Consider the following 19,254-nt stretch of genomic DNA (forward strand, 5'->3'; position numbering starts at 1 on the left):
CGCATAAACAACAGACAGCACTACTGAAACCAATACTCATCCCCCAGACAGTCGAGCAGTGGTACACAGCAGCCACAGGAGACCCCTGACAAACACACAACTCAGGCTCAACTCTGTCCCCGCTCTCATCCTGTTCATCTTCGTGGCCACTGGGAGCAAATCTCTGTTCGGGATTGCTTTGTTTCTCTATGCAAACATATTTTAATCTTGCATCAGCATTTCAGTGCGTGTGTGTGTGTATTGGAAATTGCAAAGTACTGTTTTCCCCTTTTTGTGTGTTTTGCTTTTCATGCTCTCTTTTGTTTTGTTCAGCTTTGTTTTGGTTACTGTCCATGTAATGAATGCACTTGAGAGACACACGGTGTGTTCACGGCAAGTGTTTTTGTGTCGTGGTCTTGTTTACGAGCTGTTGGCGGGGTGTGGGGGGGGGGGGGGGGGGGGGCTGTCAGGGAGGGGGAGCGCAGTCGTTGCTGGGGGAAGAGGAGGTTGTGTCTAATGAGGTCACACCCTGGCAACCCGATGACTCCTCCCATTTGCCTCCCCCCCTCCCCCATCTCTCCACTTGTCCCCCTCTGAGTGTGCCCACCCACTCAACCCCCTCCTTACCCTCTGACAGAGTGAGCTCTCCGTGGTGCTGAAAGCAGAAAAACACATTGAGGCTCCAGTTGCTGTGCAGCCGGCAAAGCGAGGGCATACAAGACACACGAGACAAAAACTCAAAATGACCAGCCGTAGAAGAAGACTGGGGGTATGAGTGTTCCTGAAGATGAGTTGAGAAGCGCACAGCAAGAGAAAACAGCAGTCCAGGAAAAGGAAGGAGAGAGCGGTAGATACGATGACGCTGTAGTGGAAGGTGGCGACAGTAGGCAGTGGGCGTGTTCTTCTTGTTTTGATCTATAGTTGGGAAGCCGGTGTCATCTGCTTAAGCCTGACTATTCCAACCTGTGTGGCTGAGCTGGACAGAGGGAGCCGGCAGGGAATGCCATATCTGGAAACCCACACCATTCTGCTCTAACTTGGTCTCAACCTTCAGGGCACTGCGAATGAGGAGCCCTTTCACCTGTGGGACACTCTGGGACATTTTGTGCATTTGGACTTATTAATGCAGAAAGACAGGCACTGTGAAGGAAGCATTAGAAAAAACGCGAGTGTTATGGCTGCAACTGCATGGGGAGTTTCATGTGAGAGTGCATGAGTGTGTATTTGTGTCGTGCTTGCAGTTGCGGGTGCGGTCTGTTGCTACACTGCGTCTCCCTCTCGTCTCTAGAATGTGCAGATGTGTGGAGCAGTAAAGCTGGCACCTGGCTTGGAGTTTGACAACATCTGGACTGGAGGGGCTGCATCTCCCATTTCTGCCCAGTGGGGGGGGCATTGGGCTGGGCACCCAATGGCCCAGCTCCCCTCTAACACCAGAATTATCCCGGGTCACAGGGACTCCTTCTAGCTAGCCAATAAGTTGGACCATACAATGGATGGAAGTCTACTTGGATTTAAGTGGAATAGTGCACTGGTGCTCCAGCATCGTTCAGAGTTCACTAGTGTGCACTGGACTCATCAGGGGAAGACAGAAGACACGTTGGTCCACAAACCTGCAGGGACACAGCCTCATTGTAAGTATGCATCATCACACTTGCTTATGCACAACAATGACCCACAAACACACAAAGAATTATGCCAGCAAAAGTCGATGCTATACACATTATAATATATGCAAAAGTATTAATTTTTTTCGCGGCTGAAGTCCACATATAAATGAAAAAGCAGAGCTGCCAATTGTTGTACCTGTGTGTGCCTGGATTTACAGGTTCACCTTTACTTGGTCCACTGCACTGCACTAATGTGTGTGCATGCACAAGTGCCCACACGTGCTGTCACCAGACTATTGGCCTTGCAATCTTTTTGACATTGTGTCTCTAGAATATCCACGCTGCCCCGTTCCCTGTGACATGGTTGCCTGGAAACAGAAACACTGTGTCACTGTCATTTACCTTTAAAGCAAAGTGTACCTCTGGGTTCCAACTGTTGCAGCCAATGTCCACTGGGGCAAAGGGAGGGAGACGAGACAGAAGGTGAAAAAATGAATCAAGTGAGTGGAAAGAGCAATGTGTATATGATAATAGCATTTAACAACAATGAATTACAGGAGGGCAATCCAATGTGAAAGGCTTGGTTGGTAAAAACAGTGTGATAAACAAGCTGATTCCAGTGTGAGTGCTGCGGCAGGCTTATAGGGATTAGGCAGGCAAGCTTAATTCAGCTCAAACACTGTTTGAACTGTGCCTTCCCCTTGCTGCACCCTTAACACATCCAACCGGTGCACCTTGTTTCTCCCGAGGAACAAAGATTTATTTCCTTTGTACAGCTTCAGATCTCCGACTGTGGCTGTGCATCGGCGATAAGACCTGATAATCGGGGGGGGGGGGGGCGCAAATCTCGACACTACTTGACACCGGGATTCTGTGCCCTGATTTTAGCTCCTCTCTGAGATGGTGGTTCTGTCTGCTGGCTTTTATCACTCCTCTCCTCATGCTTGTCAAAATCCAGGCTAAGCAGTGTTAAGGATGTGTCGCAGAGTGAAACTGGCAGATAAACCCACTGACCTAGGTCCCATGCCGGACTTATTGATAGACAGACACGAGGTAGAGGGATGCTGAGGATGACCAGACAATGGCTGCTCTCTCTTGCCCTGCAATCTCCATCTGGCTGCCCTCCAAGCCCTCCCTTGCCTGCCTACACACACATACACACACACACACACACACACACAAACATACATACAGTTATCACAAGCCCCCTCCCCCTCCCTATGCACAGTCAATGCTTCTCTCACACGTAAACAGGCATGAGTCTTAGGCTGATCTGAAAACACTGACCTACATAAAAGCATTGACTGTTTTCTTCCCTTCCACTACTGGTCTATCCAAATTCACATTTTGCTGTGGCACATTGTATATACTATGTTGCACAGGTCCTCTGGCAAGTGCATGCCATACATGCATGCACGCTGAATAACATCATTGACTGCTCCACGCTGCAGTTGGATCTTATCCGGCTGCAAACAATGCTATTTTAAACTGATTCCCATTTAGAATGAGTTAATCACAGAATGATAGCACCAATGTGGACGTTTCATCGAAGAGGCTTTTCCTCACGGCAACATCTCATGACAGTGATGTTGTCTGCAAAAGTGTTTTTACAGAATCAAAGAACACTCAAACTCAAGAGATTATTTTTAGATCTGAAACACAACGATGGTGATATCTGTAAAACCATGCATCACAGTCTAGTAAGACTGTTCATTTCATCTGTGTGGTTTGTCCCAGGAGTACTGTATTTTCACATCCGAGCCCAGCACATATTACAAGTGGGGGAGATGAAAGCCTCTTTTTCAGTTTCACTCAGACACTCGGAAAGCCGGTAATTTCAGCCAGAAAATGTGCAAAGACAACTGAGAAAATGAGCAGCCACTACTTATCCACGGCCAAGAAAAAAATGAAAACTCTCAAAGTGAAGGTAATGAGTTACTGTAGTGAGTCCCTTGACTGTATGCAAATTTACATGTGCACATGATCTTTTGTGTATGTGTGTGTGTGTGTGTGTGTGTGTGTGTGTGTGTGTGTGTGTGTGCGCACAATGAATGATGGAGAAAGATGTTGCATCCCTCCAGGGAAAATGCTTACTCTTGCAGACACGGGAATGACGCAAGTCTCACCACCAACATGGACCCTCCTTGGGCCATGAACTCCACAGCAACAGTCAGAAAACCTTAAAAACAACAGGAACATCGCACCAACTCAATGTGTGACACTATTGTAGCGCTGATGCAATGTTGCTCCATCGGTTTTCCTCTCACCAAGGCTGACCTTGAAAAATGAAGGATGAAAGGATGATTACTAACACAGCTGTACACGTGCATTCAGAACTTTACTCATATATGATGCTGTGCTGATCCATATCATTAATAGTTAGGGTAGGACTAACATTTCCTGTATTTGTCTCACCAGAATGCTGTGGAAACACTTGAAGAATGATGAGCTCCAAAGAGGAGGAAACTCTCCGTTTTTTCCAGTATGTTGAGGAGAATGGGCTGAGAGCCTACAATGGCCTGGTAGCACAGAACTTGGACCACGCCAGGAATGAGAGAAATAAGGCATACCTGCAGGAAAAAAACGACAAGAAGAGAAAACAGGAGGAAGCCATAAGGAGGTAAAAAGACAACAGCTATTAAAGTGCTGCACAAGAGCAGAAATGACAACCGCTTGACTTTTGCACAGAAATATATTTTAAAAAAATCACGTAGAGTAATCTGGTTAGGGGTGCTAGGATGGTGGTGGACTTCCCAGGTATTCATCAAAACATTCACTACATCACACTAATGGGCTTCTGCTCTGTAATACAAGGATGTCACTGGGTTCACTTCACAAATAGGTTGTAAGGAATTGGGGACAAGTGGCCTGAGGGGCTCTGTGGCAATGGCAGGTTGCCATATTTTGGAGTTTGCCAGTGTGGATTGATGCACTCCATGATCTTAAGAGGATAATTAATGTTTCATTTTTGGATTTATTTGGGACTTGTCCTTGCACGGAGGTCGTTGCTGTTCCCTTTTTGAGAAGGAGAGCTTTTTAGAATTAAAAAAGGGGGGGTGGGGGTTCTGCTGTGATAAAACGTGTGTTAGGATGTGAGAGTGATAATGAGACTTTTTGCTGTGTTAACTGTAGATTTACCCAAGTGTCCTGTTTGTAGGGAGAACATTTTCCAAACGTGTAGAAAGATCATTGTCAAGGAGAGTTTAGGAAAAAGCATTTTTTTCCCACCAGACCTCAGTGGAGATTAGTCGCATGTGGCCCCGCACCATGTTTTGTATTTTGCTATGTGCAAGCAGTTACAGCTGTGCCACCATGAGCAGCAGCACCACAGTGTGGTGTCCCGAAAAACTTGAGCGAAATAAGGCACGCGGTCAAAACGTGACTAGTAGCACGTGGATACAGCGCTTGTGTTGTGGGGTAAAATTTTGCGAGCACTGAGTCACCCAGTCATCAGGGATGAGAACGGGACATTGCAAGGGTTTGTAATGTTTTGGTGCAATGTCATAGACATCTGTGTCTCTTTGGGGGCAGAAACACTGTGTTGACTAATTTTTGGATTTATCTATGTATTTATTTTACATTTTTAAGTAGATGTAGTAGTGGTAGTATAAGTAATAGTAGCAATGTACACATAATAAATCTTCTCTGATAGTTATTTCTGTGAAGATGATTTCTGTATATTCTAAACTGTGCAATTTGAAATTGCAACCATACCCCCTATTTCATACTGGGCAAGGTCTTTTGGCAGCTGTTGGGAGCTGTTTAGCTGTGCATCAGATGATTACATTTACATGGTTTGGGGCATTTATGTGTGAGCAGATGTGCTTCTTCGTAACTGATTTACTCAGCAACAATTTGAACCCTATCGCGTTTCTGCGTTCACGAGGGTCATGAGATTTAGAAGGAGCTCTGCCGCAACTGTGATTGTCCACTTTGTTGCATGCTAAAAGCTGACATAGAGTTCAACTTAATACCTCAGATATCAGAAAGACAGCTAAGTTACAAAAATACTCTTTTATAACTTGACAGCCAAATTTCCCCTGGCTCTATTATTTTTAGCAGTCTGATGCAGTTATATGCAGTAACTTAGTGAATGGGACAGGGCAATGCCTGAGGAAAGAGGCATCTACTGTGATGCTATCCCTTCACTGACTATCAGCTGGTGCCATAACTGAAATATTAATACACAGTCACTGGAGGAAGAATCTAAAAAATAACTGGATTTTTCATGAGGCCAATAAGTAGGTCAATGAGACGACCCATTTTTATAGTAACTGACTGAGAGTGAGACAGAGTGTGAAGATTCTTCTGTGCATGTGTGTAAATAAGTACATGCATGCTTGTATGCTTGTATGGACGTGAAAAATGCAAGATACAAATATTAGTATGTGAGAAAGGATATGAGCGGGACTGCAAGCTTGTTATAGCAAATGTATTTAAGATTGTGTGTGTGTGTGTGTGTGTGTGTGTGTGTGTGTGGGGGGGGGGGGGGGGGGGGGGGGGGGGGGGGGGGGGGGACTGTTAGAGATTAAGTGTGAGCTCAGTTGCAGGAGATGTGTTCTGCCTGGTGACAGCTGGAGCAGCCATAGGCCAATCAGATCAGTGTGCTAGGTTTGAGTGAGGCGGGCCTTCCTGCCTGCTGCTGCTGCTGCTGCTGTCTCACTCTGGATTTTAATGTATTTTATCAGACAGAAGTTATTCACAGTCGCTCTCTCTCTCACACACACGCACACACACACACACACACACACACACACACGCACACACAGACAGACACACATTTTCTCAGAACATGCAAAGTGTATTCATAAACACACGTGACACGCAACCCATACAAACACATTTACCTATATTTACATTAGGGGCAAATTTCAAACGGCTGCCCTCTTATTCCCTGACCATTTGTGCTGACATGCACGCAATGACAGACATGCCTTTTAATTGTTTTTTTTCCTCAAGATTGCCCTTAGCGTTTTGTTTTATTTCTGTCATTTTTTTTTGTTCTTTCTTCTCACATGGTGTCATATTGAACAGAGATACAGAGTTGCCCGATGCCAAGTGCACCTTTACTCTGTCCTGTAGCCAATCACTGGGCAAATATCCTATAAATACCCCAGTCTCAACAACTCAAGTGACACACACAAACACAAACACAACGCAAAAAAAATGTATATGGGTGTGCATGCATGTGAGGGATACATATATAATACTGTGCTGCTGACGCCTGTAACTCTTCTCAAATACATTCAGGCCAGCCATGGATGATTGATATTTTTTCATAGCAAATATGCCTTAATATCTATTTAGTGCAAGTTTTAGATTTTTCCAAACTTTCTTTTAATTGTCATTAGCAATGTGGCACCAGGAACCTAGAACCTCTTAAGTCTGAAAACAACATGTAATGCGGTCATGATGTGCACGTGCACTCTTATTATTGTTGTTTGGCGGCAGCTGCTTTTTTTTGTCTGGTTTCTATGGGTACCCTGTTGCTAGGCAAAGTTAAGTCCCTGGTCAGTCAACCCACCCCACCAAGCACCTTCTGTTCAGCAGCTGGCCAGGAGGGAACCAGAGTCAGCAAAGTCCCACTCCTAGGGGTCTCTCACTCTATCCCCCCCCCCCCCCCCCCCCCCCCCCCCCCCCCCCCCCCCCCCCCCCCCCCCCCCCCCCCCCCCCCACACACACACACACACACACACACAGACTTCCATTCCACATTACCACGCTACACTCAGACATCATTAACGCGCCATTCGGGCCAATCACCCATTTGTAGGGATTGATTGTGTACAGGCTGCGGGAACTACCGTGGTGTCATTCTGTGTGTGTGTGGTTGTGTGAGCGGCATTGGTCATTTCCAGGGTTAAACTCAAATCAATGATGCCCTGCCCTGAAAGAGACCCTGTTTTCAGTGTCACTAACATGTCTGTTATTGTTAACTTAGCGGGCCCCATCATTCAAGCCCCGTACATGGAAGCAAATTTACATGAACACACCCTTACATTAAACTAGAATCCCATGATGATTCTGTTTTTCAGTAATGCACAGTAGTCCTTTCTAGTAGATTTTTTAAATATCTCATTCTTTTTGCATGAAATATACCTTCATCATGCATATTTTACATATTACCACTTTTTTCTTCCTCTGCTACCTTCTCTCCTTCTCCTCTGTGTCTGTTTTAGGACGGGTGAAGACATAGCAACTGAAGGCAAGCACCTGCGTATGGGCTCTATTACCATGCCGGACCCCCAGGAGCGCATGTCCATGCCCCACCCGCATGCCCTTGCCTGTGGGCAGGGCTTCTCTGTGCGCTCCCAGTCCCTCCACTCTGTCGGTGGTGGGAACAGTGGGGGTGGAGGAGAGGAGGAAGTGGGAAGCCCGACCTCCAGGAAGCAGCCCCCTCCCAAGCCCAGGAGGGACCCGGCCACCAAGCTGAGCATGTCGTCTGAGGCTGTGGACCACAGTCCCATGTCCACCTGCCGCGGGGAGAGATGTGACGGTGAGTGGTGGTGGCACTTCACACCAAACTGCTGCGCTATATTTAGCTTCTCTCTGCAGTGCCCTCCTCAACACTGTTTCTCCGACAATGACGTGACATCTAGCTATTCATTGCATACTTCAAGTAAGTGTGGCATTGTGGCTTATGGATATAGGAATGATAATGACCTATAAGTATGCTGGGGTTAAACCATTATCAAAACACGATGTGTGCATGAAGCAACACTACAGGTGATAACCTGCAGTTCAATAAACTGCATAAGAAGGAACGGTTAGAGGAATCTGTCAAGATTTGTGTCAGAATATCACTGTGGCAAGAATGCAATCATACCTTTTACCAAGTTATGCTAAGGCAATCTAGGATACCAACATCTACAGTCCATTAGTTGAACAATTACAAGGCATTCACATATTTTCCCTTGCCCCACAGATTAATCACATGGCACAAAATTTAAGAATCATCTACAAATGTAAAGGGACTCTGCTTACTTGTAGATAAACAAGGCTAAGAGTAAAATTCAGATATATTGTATAGTAACTATGTCTGTGGAGATTCTCATTCATTCAGTTCATATTTATCCAAAAGCTGTTGAATCAGGAGCAACTGGACTCTTATTCTTGATGACATTTTACCTCTCAACCAAGAGCTAAAGGAGTAGAGGTGAAAGGTCTTCAAGAATCTACACCCACGTCCAGTTGCCCCCGATTCAAGACCCTGTTGGACACTAGTTGCTAGGTCTGTGAAGTTTTACATGACAACAAGGCAAATTACCATTGAAAATTTCCATGGCCAATAATTTGAGCATTGACAAAGATGTAGAAGATGAAACATGCATCAATTTCAGTCTGGTTTCCAAAGCAACACAACACAATGTGCCTATTTTGCCATAAATGCAGTACCACAACTCAGTGTACGAAAAGCTTTGATGGATAGAAAGAACTTAAGTACTGCAAGTTAATTGAGCAAAATAAATGTTTCCCTTAACATGCCACAGAGGCACTAACTGCTTTGGCAAATGAATGAAATCACAGCACATGTGCTGAGTATGAAGTAACATGCACTGTAAACATAAACTGATATTATAATAAAAGTCTATGTGGCAGGTGACAGTGAGAGCAGAGAGATTTAGACCTTGCAGGAAGCTTTGACTCCAATTTCAGTATGGATGCTGCCAACGCAATGTTTAGGGAGTCACCCAGCCTGGCTCAGATTGGTGGGGACCTCTGTGTGCACACAGATCTTCCTGGGCACCACGGCAACCATCCCACAGAAACAAGATCCCCTGCAGCCCAGCCAATCACAGCATCACTGAACAGCTTGGGCCAATGAGGCTCCAGAGATGCTGAAGTCTGAGGCTTCGGAGCCAATCAGAGTGAGAGTGTGGGGGTGTCCCTGGCTGAGGGGAGGGTTGCGTGCTCTGTAGCTGGCGCTGTAGCAGGAAGGGGAGGAGCTTGTCAAAGTAGAATTCATTCAGGAGGAGCGATTGACCTAGATTCATTTTCCCCAGGAGAAGAGGGAGGGAGAGGGGGTTGCGGGTAAACACATCCGCTACAGGGGGAGGGGGAGAAGAGGGAGCAATAGGGAAAGGGAGAGGAGGGATGGGGAGTATAAATTGTTTGGAGGGATGGATTCATCACCAGTGCTTAAACAGATCTCAAGAATCACCATGCAAACCTGTTATTGTAGTAATGCATTTGGCAATTGTGGAAAAGAGACATAAGTACACTGTAGTGTAATACTCTATGCACATATACACATGCATGCACAAATAAACACAAAGAAAGGAAATGAGAGTACACAAGAATGTGAGTATCACACATACCAAGAACACATCAGGATTAAACCAACTTTTCTATTATCACCCTGTTAATAAGTGGTAATGAAAAGAAGTTGTGGAGACTGAAGACCTGTTCCATCCTCGGCTCAAATTAGCATCACTGACATCAGCATGAATAAATGCATGGCATGCAAAAAAAAAAAAAGGGTGCAAAACAACATGAAATGTTCTGATTACAATTTCCAGCCTAACGCTTTTAATAACCTATCAGATCATTTTTTTGACATTGAGTTCAGCAATTTTCTCTGTTTATTTCCTCAAAATAAATAAAACACTCTAATCGAACTTTCTATACCTGTTGATCTAATTTTCAGCAACATAGTCTTCAAAGCTGTGCATTCCCACGCAATGAAAAAACAAGGAAGGCATATACCTACTCAGTTAGACCATTTTTCTGGAATACGTCATAGTTTGTGTAAACACACATGTAGTGATGGTGGTGAGTCACAAAGTTACAGGAAGTATGCGTGTGTCTGATCCATCTGGCATCTGAATTATTGAAGGTGTAAAATCTGCAGTTTGAAGATTTCAGACACGGTCCGGCTCTTCACTACACTTATCTCCCCCTGCCTATCAGAGAAAGGGACACTCCAAACATGTCGGTGCCTGACCTAGAAATATGCGGAACAAACTCAGTAGTATAGAGCACCGTCTTCTGTGAGTAAACCAGCATTAGGTGCGTGCTGTACAGTAGTATCTTCAACATGGACACTGTTCCATAGCCTCACTGCACCACATCTAAAGAGATTCACACTGCAATGCTACGTCACCACTATCGGAAAGAAGCTCCACAGTGTGTGTGACCCAGATAACTATACTCACATACTGCTCCACTGCCGTATATGTGACCTAGAAACATGCATATGCCTCAACTATTCCCACATATCTGACTCAAGATATTGCTCTCAGCTACACAGGTTGACCTACATCTGACCCACAGAACAGCAACAGGCTTTATATTAATGCCAGTGAATCATTTTAAAGATTAACTAGAAATTATATGCTTTTGTTGAGTCCAGTATTGCGTTATGAGAGCAGAGAGGTCTCATGCCACGACACAATGTCAATCAAAATGACAAACTAGTAAACGTAATAGCATCAGAAGAGGAATAGACCAGAAAACTGATAGCATACTGTATAATTCTCTGTTATCAGGTAGTGCTTGTGAAAGGGATTTTCTCCAGTGGATGTGTGTCAAGATTTTCTTTCACTCTATCCTCCAGCAGCTCAAGGATGCAGTGAGGACTGTAGGAGGGTGCCGCCACCGAAGCCCAAGAGGAACCCCAATACACAACTGAGCGTTTCCTTTGATGAGTCCTACATCAAGAGTCACAGAGGCAGCGGGGTTTGTCCCTCCAAACACCTCCACCATGTCACCTCACCCTGCGAACGCAACTCCTCGCCTCCACAGAGCGATGAGAGCCCTACAGATGACTATGAAGATGAACCTGTCTACATAGAGATGGGCGGCATTGATGTCGGAGCACGGGAACCACTGAAGAGTGAGGATGAGGAGCCAGGAGAGTCTGTGTATGAGGAAATGAAGTACCCAGCTCTGGATGATATGGAGTACCGTACAGACCCTGTGGGATGCCGCTCTGCATGCCCAACCCCTGCACCCTATGACCCTGAACCTCTCAGTCGCTGCTCCACACCCCGAAACATTCCCCTCTGTGACATTCCTGCACCTTTTCCCAATTTACTCACCCATCGGCCTCCGTTGTTGGTGTTCCCGCCAGCACCAGCACAGTGTTCACCCAACTCAGACGAGTCTCCCCTCACCCCTCTAGACGTAACCAAATTGCCCATGCTGGAGAACCAGTCCTACAGCAAATCCCCAACATCCTCAACTGAGCCAGCATCCTCTGCACACATCCGCAGGGAGCTCACTGCTACCCCAACCCTCACCGTCTCTGGGCGCTCTTCTGCACCCCCTCTACCCTGCACCCTCTACAAATCATCCTCATCGTCTTCCTATCAGCGCAGCCACTCTGCTTGCCCATCGCCCGTCAGCATGGGTCGCTGTCTCACCCCTCTGAGCCTCATGCGTACACCTCCCTTTGACGCTGCAATGCCATTCCCTGGGGGTCTGCCTCGCAGTGCCTCTGCCACACCTCATGGCAAAGGCTCCCCACCTCAAGATGGCGTGGGTCGGCTCCATGGCTCAATGCAGAATGTGTCAACGGGGCGATCGCGGACACCCACCAGCCCGCTGGACGAACTAACCAACCTGTTCACCACAGGCAGGAACATGCTGAAGAAAAATGCAAGTGGCAGAAAATCTAAAGAGCCTGGAGAAAGTAAGTCAGCACATTTGTCTTTTGGTTTGTAGTAAAGCAAAGGGCACAGACACGTGTCCTCAAAATGAATTTATAATGTAATGTGTATGTAATGTATAACTAAAGTTCCTGAAGATGGCAGAAATCCTATATCTGCTTCTATCTTTGTAGATATCTTCAATATCTTCAGTGGTTAAGAGCGTTAACAAGACAGTAACTCTACCAACAGTTGAGAGGAGATGCAAAGCAAACTGGACAAACAAACCGGAGAGTAGCAACAACATATCAAAGTGTCTGTAGACAACGTAGATGGTGTCTGTGTCTAAATCGTTCTCAGTGATAGTGTTTAATATATTCCTGCTATGAGTTTAGAAGCTGCACATAGCACCATTTTTATGACGTTTTCTACAACCTTCCATCTATATAATCTAGACCCAACGAGCCAGGTCTGATAGAGATAGTATGATTTAATCTGAGGGGATTAGAGACTAAAGCAGACAGCAGGTCCCTCAAACCTAAGGCATTAGGCCATCAGGCAGCATTACTTTTAAATATGAAAACATATTTAAATACAGATGGCCATGCCAAAATCAAAGCAACTGTTCAGGAGAACATCAAGTTATACCCTTACAAGCACTGCTTTGATGATATAAGATTCATAAACTGTATAAATGTTTATAAAAGAAGAATTAATCAGCAATGGAAAATTTTGATTTATTATTATTATTTGAACCTCTGATAATTTAATATAGAGTACCCAATGAAAGTAGAATGAGGTTTGACAAATTTATTTGACTTAAAACTCGAATGCTACATCCGTCTTCAAAAATGAGTTGTACAACAAGAAAAATGTAAAAAAAAAAAGCATCAAAACAGAGATTTATCAAAGTGCATCTTGTACATACAGTAAATGATAAAAGAACTGTAGTATAATATAGAGTCCACAGATCCATCCTCGCTCCTTTCCCTAAGCAACTACAACATAGCAACAGTGGAAGAGGAGAAATCCCTGTTTCTTATTTGCAGATTCCCTCCCCTTGGGTAATGCAGCCAATCACAGCTCAGGGCATGCCGGTCCACAGTGGAGCAGTGAGCTCCTGATGGGCATAGCTACTCCTCTGAACTCAAATCTACCCTTGATCAGAGGTTTTCAGATTCTCTTTTCTGTCCAATCAGCACGCACTCCGCTCATGATGAAGCCAATCATGAAGCTGGGGCAGCCGACAGCTGGTGATAGTTTAAACTGAGGAAATTAAGGGTTTCTTGCTATTTTGACTTGACTGGTAAATACGTCTTTCTGTGCATGGGTGTATCAGTCAGTGCACATCTGCCATGTACTCTTTGGACTTCAGGAATATGTTCATTTTTTGATCATGTTAATAATATATGTTGAATTACTTGTTGAGGAACCCTTTGATATTATTTTGTTTCGTAGTCCCATATGGTTTGTAAACAGTGTGCGTATGGTCTCTCTATATCAAGAGTGGGTTGTGTTGCCAGGTCTTTTAAAATTCATATATTTTTTTTTCCTCTTAACATTCATTGTCATTGGGGTTAAATCACTGACATGCTGTGACTCGTTACAAGCACGCACGGTGTAATGAGCACACAGACCTAACAAAATGAAAAGAGCAACAACTAGCCTGACCCACTTACCGGCCAGTTAATCGCCATACACACTCACACACATACAGTACACACGTGCATCCGCACGAACCAAAAAGCCATGTATGACACATGTGGGCATGACAGGGGATGCTTGTGTATGGTACTGTATGTTAAAGCCCATATATAAACCATAAAGGCACGGCCTATGTGGAAATCAATCATGCACATAGATTTTTTTCTGGTGCAACAATGATCAACGGTATCTTTATCTACGCTTGAATCAGTGACATGCGTATTGTTCCACTTAAGCATTTGGATCGCATTTTGCTACACAAGCTGGAATATTGTATATGATTAAGAAGAACACACCTTGCAGCTGTGCATGAACAAATTCAAAAAAAATCTAAACATGACGGTTGTTAGTGGTTTACAATGGTTTAATATTAGTAATCATGATTACTTGATTTATATTTTGTATATCTTAAAGTGAAAGAAGAGAAGTAGTAGTATGTGACATAATACAGTATGAACTACACATTTTAATAGAATTTAAAAAACTAAAATACCCCTAATGACATTGTGTGTCACTGATGATGTGTATCATCTATCATTAGTGTGAAATGAACTCCGTTCTCATGTGTGAGCTCACATATTGACTCATCTGACTCATCTGACTCCAGTGGCTTACTGCCCTCCATGATTACTGAGTGACACCTAGAGGATATTGATGGTGGTGCAGAATCTTGTAAAAAAAAAGCTTTTTTTCTCTCACTGATACAGATTTTCACAAATATGCCACTTATAATTTATATTCAAACTGTTTATCCAGCTAACTGCCATATTGTAAATAACATGTGATTATGCAGTTATTTGCCAACAGCCAATATTTTAATGCATCATCAGCTGGAGTGGAGTAAGTTTGGATGTTACAATCAATTAAGTCAGTTCTGTCCTGTTCTTTTACAGCTGAGTCCAAAAGCAAGTCTCACAGTGAGTCCAAGAGCAAGTCTCACAGTGAGTCCAAGAGCAAGTCTCACAGTGAGTCCAAGAGCAAGTCTCACAGTGAGTCCAAGCGGGAAGGCAAGGAACGCCACAGTCACAATAAGGAGTCCAAGCGAGACTCCAAGGAGCGCCACAGCAAAGAGTCTTCGCACCGGAGAGACAGAGACAAAGACAAAGACAAAGACAAAGACAGAGACAAAGACAAAGACAAAGACAGAGACAGAGGGAGCAACAATGTAGAGCAACTGTCCCACAGACGCAACAGTAAAGACCGTACTTGCAGTAGTGTAGATGCACCACCTGTTCGCAGGGACAGCAGGGACAAGGGCTGCAGCAGCGTAGAGCCCATCCCTGTGAGGCGGGACTCCAAAGAAAGGGGCTGCAGCTCCTTGGAACCCATCTCTTTGATAAGAAGAGACTCCAAGGACAGAGGGGTCAGCAATGGAGACTTGATGCCAAGAAGAGATAGCAAAGATCGAAGTGTAGGACACGGAATGGAGTCTCTGCTGAGACAGGACAGCAAAGACAGGGAGAGACTGCTAGAGCAGCCACCTGAGCTGTTGCCGAGGCAAGACAGCAAGGAAAGGCTGAGGAACGGTGTAGACTCTAGACATGACAGCAGAGAGAGACTGCTAGATCAGCCGCCTGAGCTCTTATCCGGACAGGATAGCAAAGAGAGACCCAGGAACGGTGTGGATTCAAAGCATGAAAGCAGAGACAGGCCACCTGAGCTTTTACCCCGACTGGAGAGCAAAGACAGAGCTAGAACTGGAGCAGAATATAGGCATGATAGCAAAGAGCATCGTCCTGACTTGTTACCCCGACAGGATAGCAAAGAGAGAGTCAGGAGTGAGATAGAGCACAGGCACGAAGGTAGAATAGACCAGCCACCAGAGATCCTGCCACGACAAGAAACTTCCAGAAACGGCAACAGCAAGGACAGAGTTGTCTACAGCTCAGAATCCAAGAATGAGGGGAGAGAGCGGAGCTACCACAATGGAGGTGATATTCCTCCTCCACCACTACCCAAGCAGGAAAGTAAAGATCTGGTCAAAACTGGTCTCGAGGTCAGACGGGACAGCAAAGACAGAAGTCTGAATGGCTCTGAGCCACATTATTTTGATGTGAAGAACACCAAAAGCGCTGCCGCAATAGAATATAGGTGTGATAGCAAAGAGAGAGGATACAGACCTGATGGCACACCCCGACGAGAGAACAGAACAAATTACAGCACGGAACAATCAAAAGCACAAGAGAGGAATGGTAGCACAACGACAGGGCAGCATTCATCCACAACAACACCCACACACCACGGGAGATCGTCCGGTAGCCCGCCAATGACTTTGGCAACAGGAAATGGTGAGGAGATCAAATTTCAGAGTCCAATTTTGATCATTAAATTGCAATATACGTTACAACATAAAACATCCAGATACAATAACATGCATGTAACTATATTTATTACATGTTATGTTTATGCTGTTGTAGACCTGAAAGCAGCACCGAAATATGGCCGCTCACCCTCCGCCCCTGCTAACCCCTCACCAATGGGAACTCCACAAAGGAGAGCAGCAGATACACATCAAAGTCAGGTAAGCAGATACGTTTATTTTTCTTTACACATATATTTTAGCCCGTAACAGGTCCTTCACAATCTGCTTCATGCTATTTAGTATTTCGATCCTATTGAGCATGAACATATGTTTATTTATTTTTTTGGTCTCCCCTAGTTTCATATATGGTATGAATAGTACTGGGCTGTGATGTCATGTCCCAATGTGAACCAATCAGGATTTTGCCAGATGTTATTGAAAATCAAATGATGTGGTTACATCACTAATAAAGCCAAATCGAAAACAGTCCTGATGATTATAAGTTACAAGTACGCAGCTAACTCTGAAATAAAGCTGTATTCACTTCACGTAATGCACTGAAACTCTCACTCAGATGCCCCAGATGCCATGGATATGTGGGGACACCACCATGCTAGAACAGATCGAGAGGAAACGCACCCTCTGCATGGAGATCCGCTCCAGACAGCACCCGCACCTGCAGAGATCTCTGGAGAGGCCTCCTCCTCCGCCTCCTCCAGACAGGAATGAGGACAGGCAGCAGGAGCGTAGTCAGTGCAAGCAGGAGAGTGCATCTGTCCTCCCATACTGGGGGAAGAGCAGCGGGGCCAAAAAGATTCGTCCTCCTCCTTACCCCACACAGACAACCGTATTCTGGGACACAGCCATCTGACTGTAACAACACACTTGCACCTCCCTGCCACACAACACCCCCAATTACCCACTCCCTCTCTCCTCGAGGCTGTGCTGATTCCTCCCTGCAACATCAGGGAAATCAAGACAGGCATTAAGAGCACCAGGGGGTGATCCTTTCTGATGTCAAAGGACAATGGTGGTTACCATAGCAATATTTCTGCTCGTTCAGGTTGTCATGTTTTCTTATCATCATTGGTGATATTTGATATTTTTCTATTTCCTGTGACTGGATTCTTGTAATATAATTAGTAGAATAGAAATTTGATGAATAGATATTTTTTAAATGAGATGGGGACTAAAAAGCAGCTTAAATTATGTATAGTAGATGTAGATACTGTCGAATGTTTGTTTTTTAAGTTATTTTTGGTTTGGTTATTTTACATTTGAAAGCATAATCTATCAATACTTGTGCTGTAGTAGCCTAATTTTCTTATGCCCAACTCTTTTTGTGCTCAAAAGCACTGAAGTGAATGGACTATTGAATTATGTCTATATATACTTTACATTTTCACTGTTGTATAGTAAGTTGAGGAGTTGACGTCAACGTGCTTTAGATTCCAGCGCCCTCCATGCCTGGTCCAGTATGTTGTAGAATGTACAACAGTTGGTCCTAGAAACAAAGACAGGAAACTTTCTGTGCTTCAGTTTGTATATTACAGTGAGAAGCTGTGTCGTCACTACGTCAAAGCCTTTTGAAGCAGTTGAATCGTTTTATAGGTGAACCTGTTGGCTGGCATGTTGTAGATGACAAGAGAAAGTGTGAAATGTTTCTGTTGTATTCTAAGATACACTATGAGGGTGGGATGGGGAGGTAGTAAATTAGAACATACATTTTAAACAGTATAATTTACAAAACCAGCCAAAGCCTGTAAAAGCAAGATATGGGTGTGGTTGCACTTGGGATGTTGGGTTATTTGAAATGGGGCAGTGGCAATAGCTGGACAGTCCCAGGCCCCTTACCTTTGCCATGCACACTGCGAGCACCATGACACAGTGTAAATACTTTTTGCCAACGACCGGCCCGTACAATCAACACCTGAGCTTTTAGAACGTTTCTTAATTTAACTGCAGATTATAATAGCCATATGCACTTGCTTAAGAAATAACTTTCAAGATTATGCTTATATATATATTTTTGAAAATGTTAGGAGTAGCGAGCTGTGCCATGTAAGTTTTAATTTATTGGCTGGGAAATTAAAGCCTCAGGAGACTGGCTGTGTGTGACATACGGTCATCTGTGATGTAGCTGTCTCTGACAATATTCCCAAATTGAATTGGCTGGCAACCATTTTAAAAATCAAGTCTTTTAAGGACCTATCACATGGCAACAGCTCTACCCAGTCAAAAAGACAGGGGTTGCACAAGGGCCTACAAATATTTGAGGCTTTGTTGAAAAAAGAAAAAAGAAATGCACTACCCATCATCTTCCATCACATTTAATCAGGCTGGTAACATACATTTCCTTCCCCCCCAGCTCTTTCCCTCTACCTCAGCCCCCTGCTTACATCATCTAAATTGGTTCTCTTTGCACATGAAAATGCAATGTCAACATTGCCAAAATAGTATGGGTTTGACAAATGAGCTAGTCCTCAGAGTGCAAGTGCAGTACCCCTTCTCTGGTGAGAATCAATTCTACAGAGGTCCCTCTGTGTTGTGTTGTGTTGTGTGTGTGTGTGTGTGTGTGAGAGAGAGAGAGAGAGAGAGAGAGAGAGAGAGAGAGAGAGAGAAAGAGCCGTGCATGTATGCTGTTTGTGTGCCAAGCTACACTGTATGCAAGTTGAATCTTTACAAATGATTGTTTTAAGACATTCACTTTGCCCTATCCATGGTGTTGGTGGGTGGAGGTTGGAAATGTAATAACAATGATGTACAATCTTTTTGTGTGTATACATGTGCACTGTGAAAAGGTAGAGAGAGCACCGCACTGTCAGAGTCCTCTGTCCTATTGCACTGAGTGTTCTCTTGTTTTGCGTAACAAAAAAAGGAAAAAAACATGTTTGAGGAAAAAAGTACTGTATTCTGATTGTCACTTGGGTTCTGTTGAGAGAAATAAATAAATATGAAGTTGAAACCCACTATGGAAAAGCTGCATGCTGTTGAAATTATTCACTCTTCTCCTACCTTGGGATTTTTGCATGTAGGTTGCAGTGTTTTCAACTGTTATAGCTATTGAACACTG

General features: G+C 44.4%; 1 protein-coding gene across 2 annotated transcripts; it reads left to right on the forward strand.

Annotated features, from left to right (window-relative positions):
- Nucleotides 1-628: 628 nt before the first annotated feature.
- nyap2b (neuronal tyrosine-phosphorylated phosphoinositide-3-kinase adaptor 2b) lies at nt 629-19,150 on the forward strand. Of its 2 annotated transcripts, none has more exons than XM_035634495.2 (7): nt 629-1,610; nt 4,005-4,206; nt 7,766-8,082; nt 11,143-12,219; nt 14,773-16,167; nt 16,297-16,400; nt 16,756-19,150. In XM_035634495.2, the coding sequence occupies exons 2-7, from the start codon at nt 4,028-4,030 to the stop codon at nt 17,050-17,052; spliced, it is 3,369 nt and encodes a 1,122-aa protein (XP_035490388.2). In that variant the 5' UTR covers nt 629-1,610; nt 4,005-4,027; the 3' UTR covers nt 17,053-19,150. The 2 variants fall into 2 exon arrangements, with proteins under 2 accessions (XP_035490388.2, XP_035490389.2); XM_035634496.2 differs by having other exon boundaries at nt 11,146-12,219.
- The last annotated feature ends 104 nt before the right edge of the window (nt 19,151-19,254 follow it).

The sequence above is a fragment of the Scophthalmus maximus genome, chromosome 5, assembly GCF_022379125.1.
Source record: "Scophthalmus maximus strain ysfricsl-2021 chromosome 5, ASM2237912v1, whole genome shotgun sequence".
NCBI classification, from domain to species: domain Eukaryota; kingdom Metazoa; phylum Chordata; class Actinopteri; order Pleuronectiformes; family Scophthalmidae; genus Scophthalmus; species Scophthalmus maximus.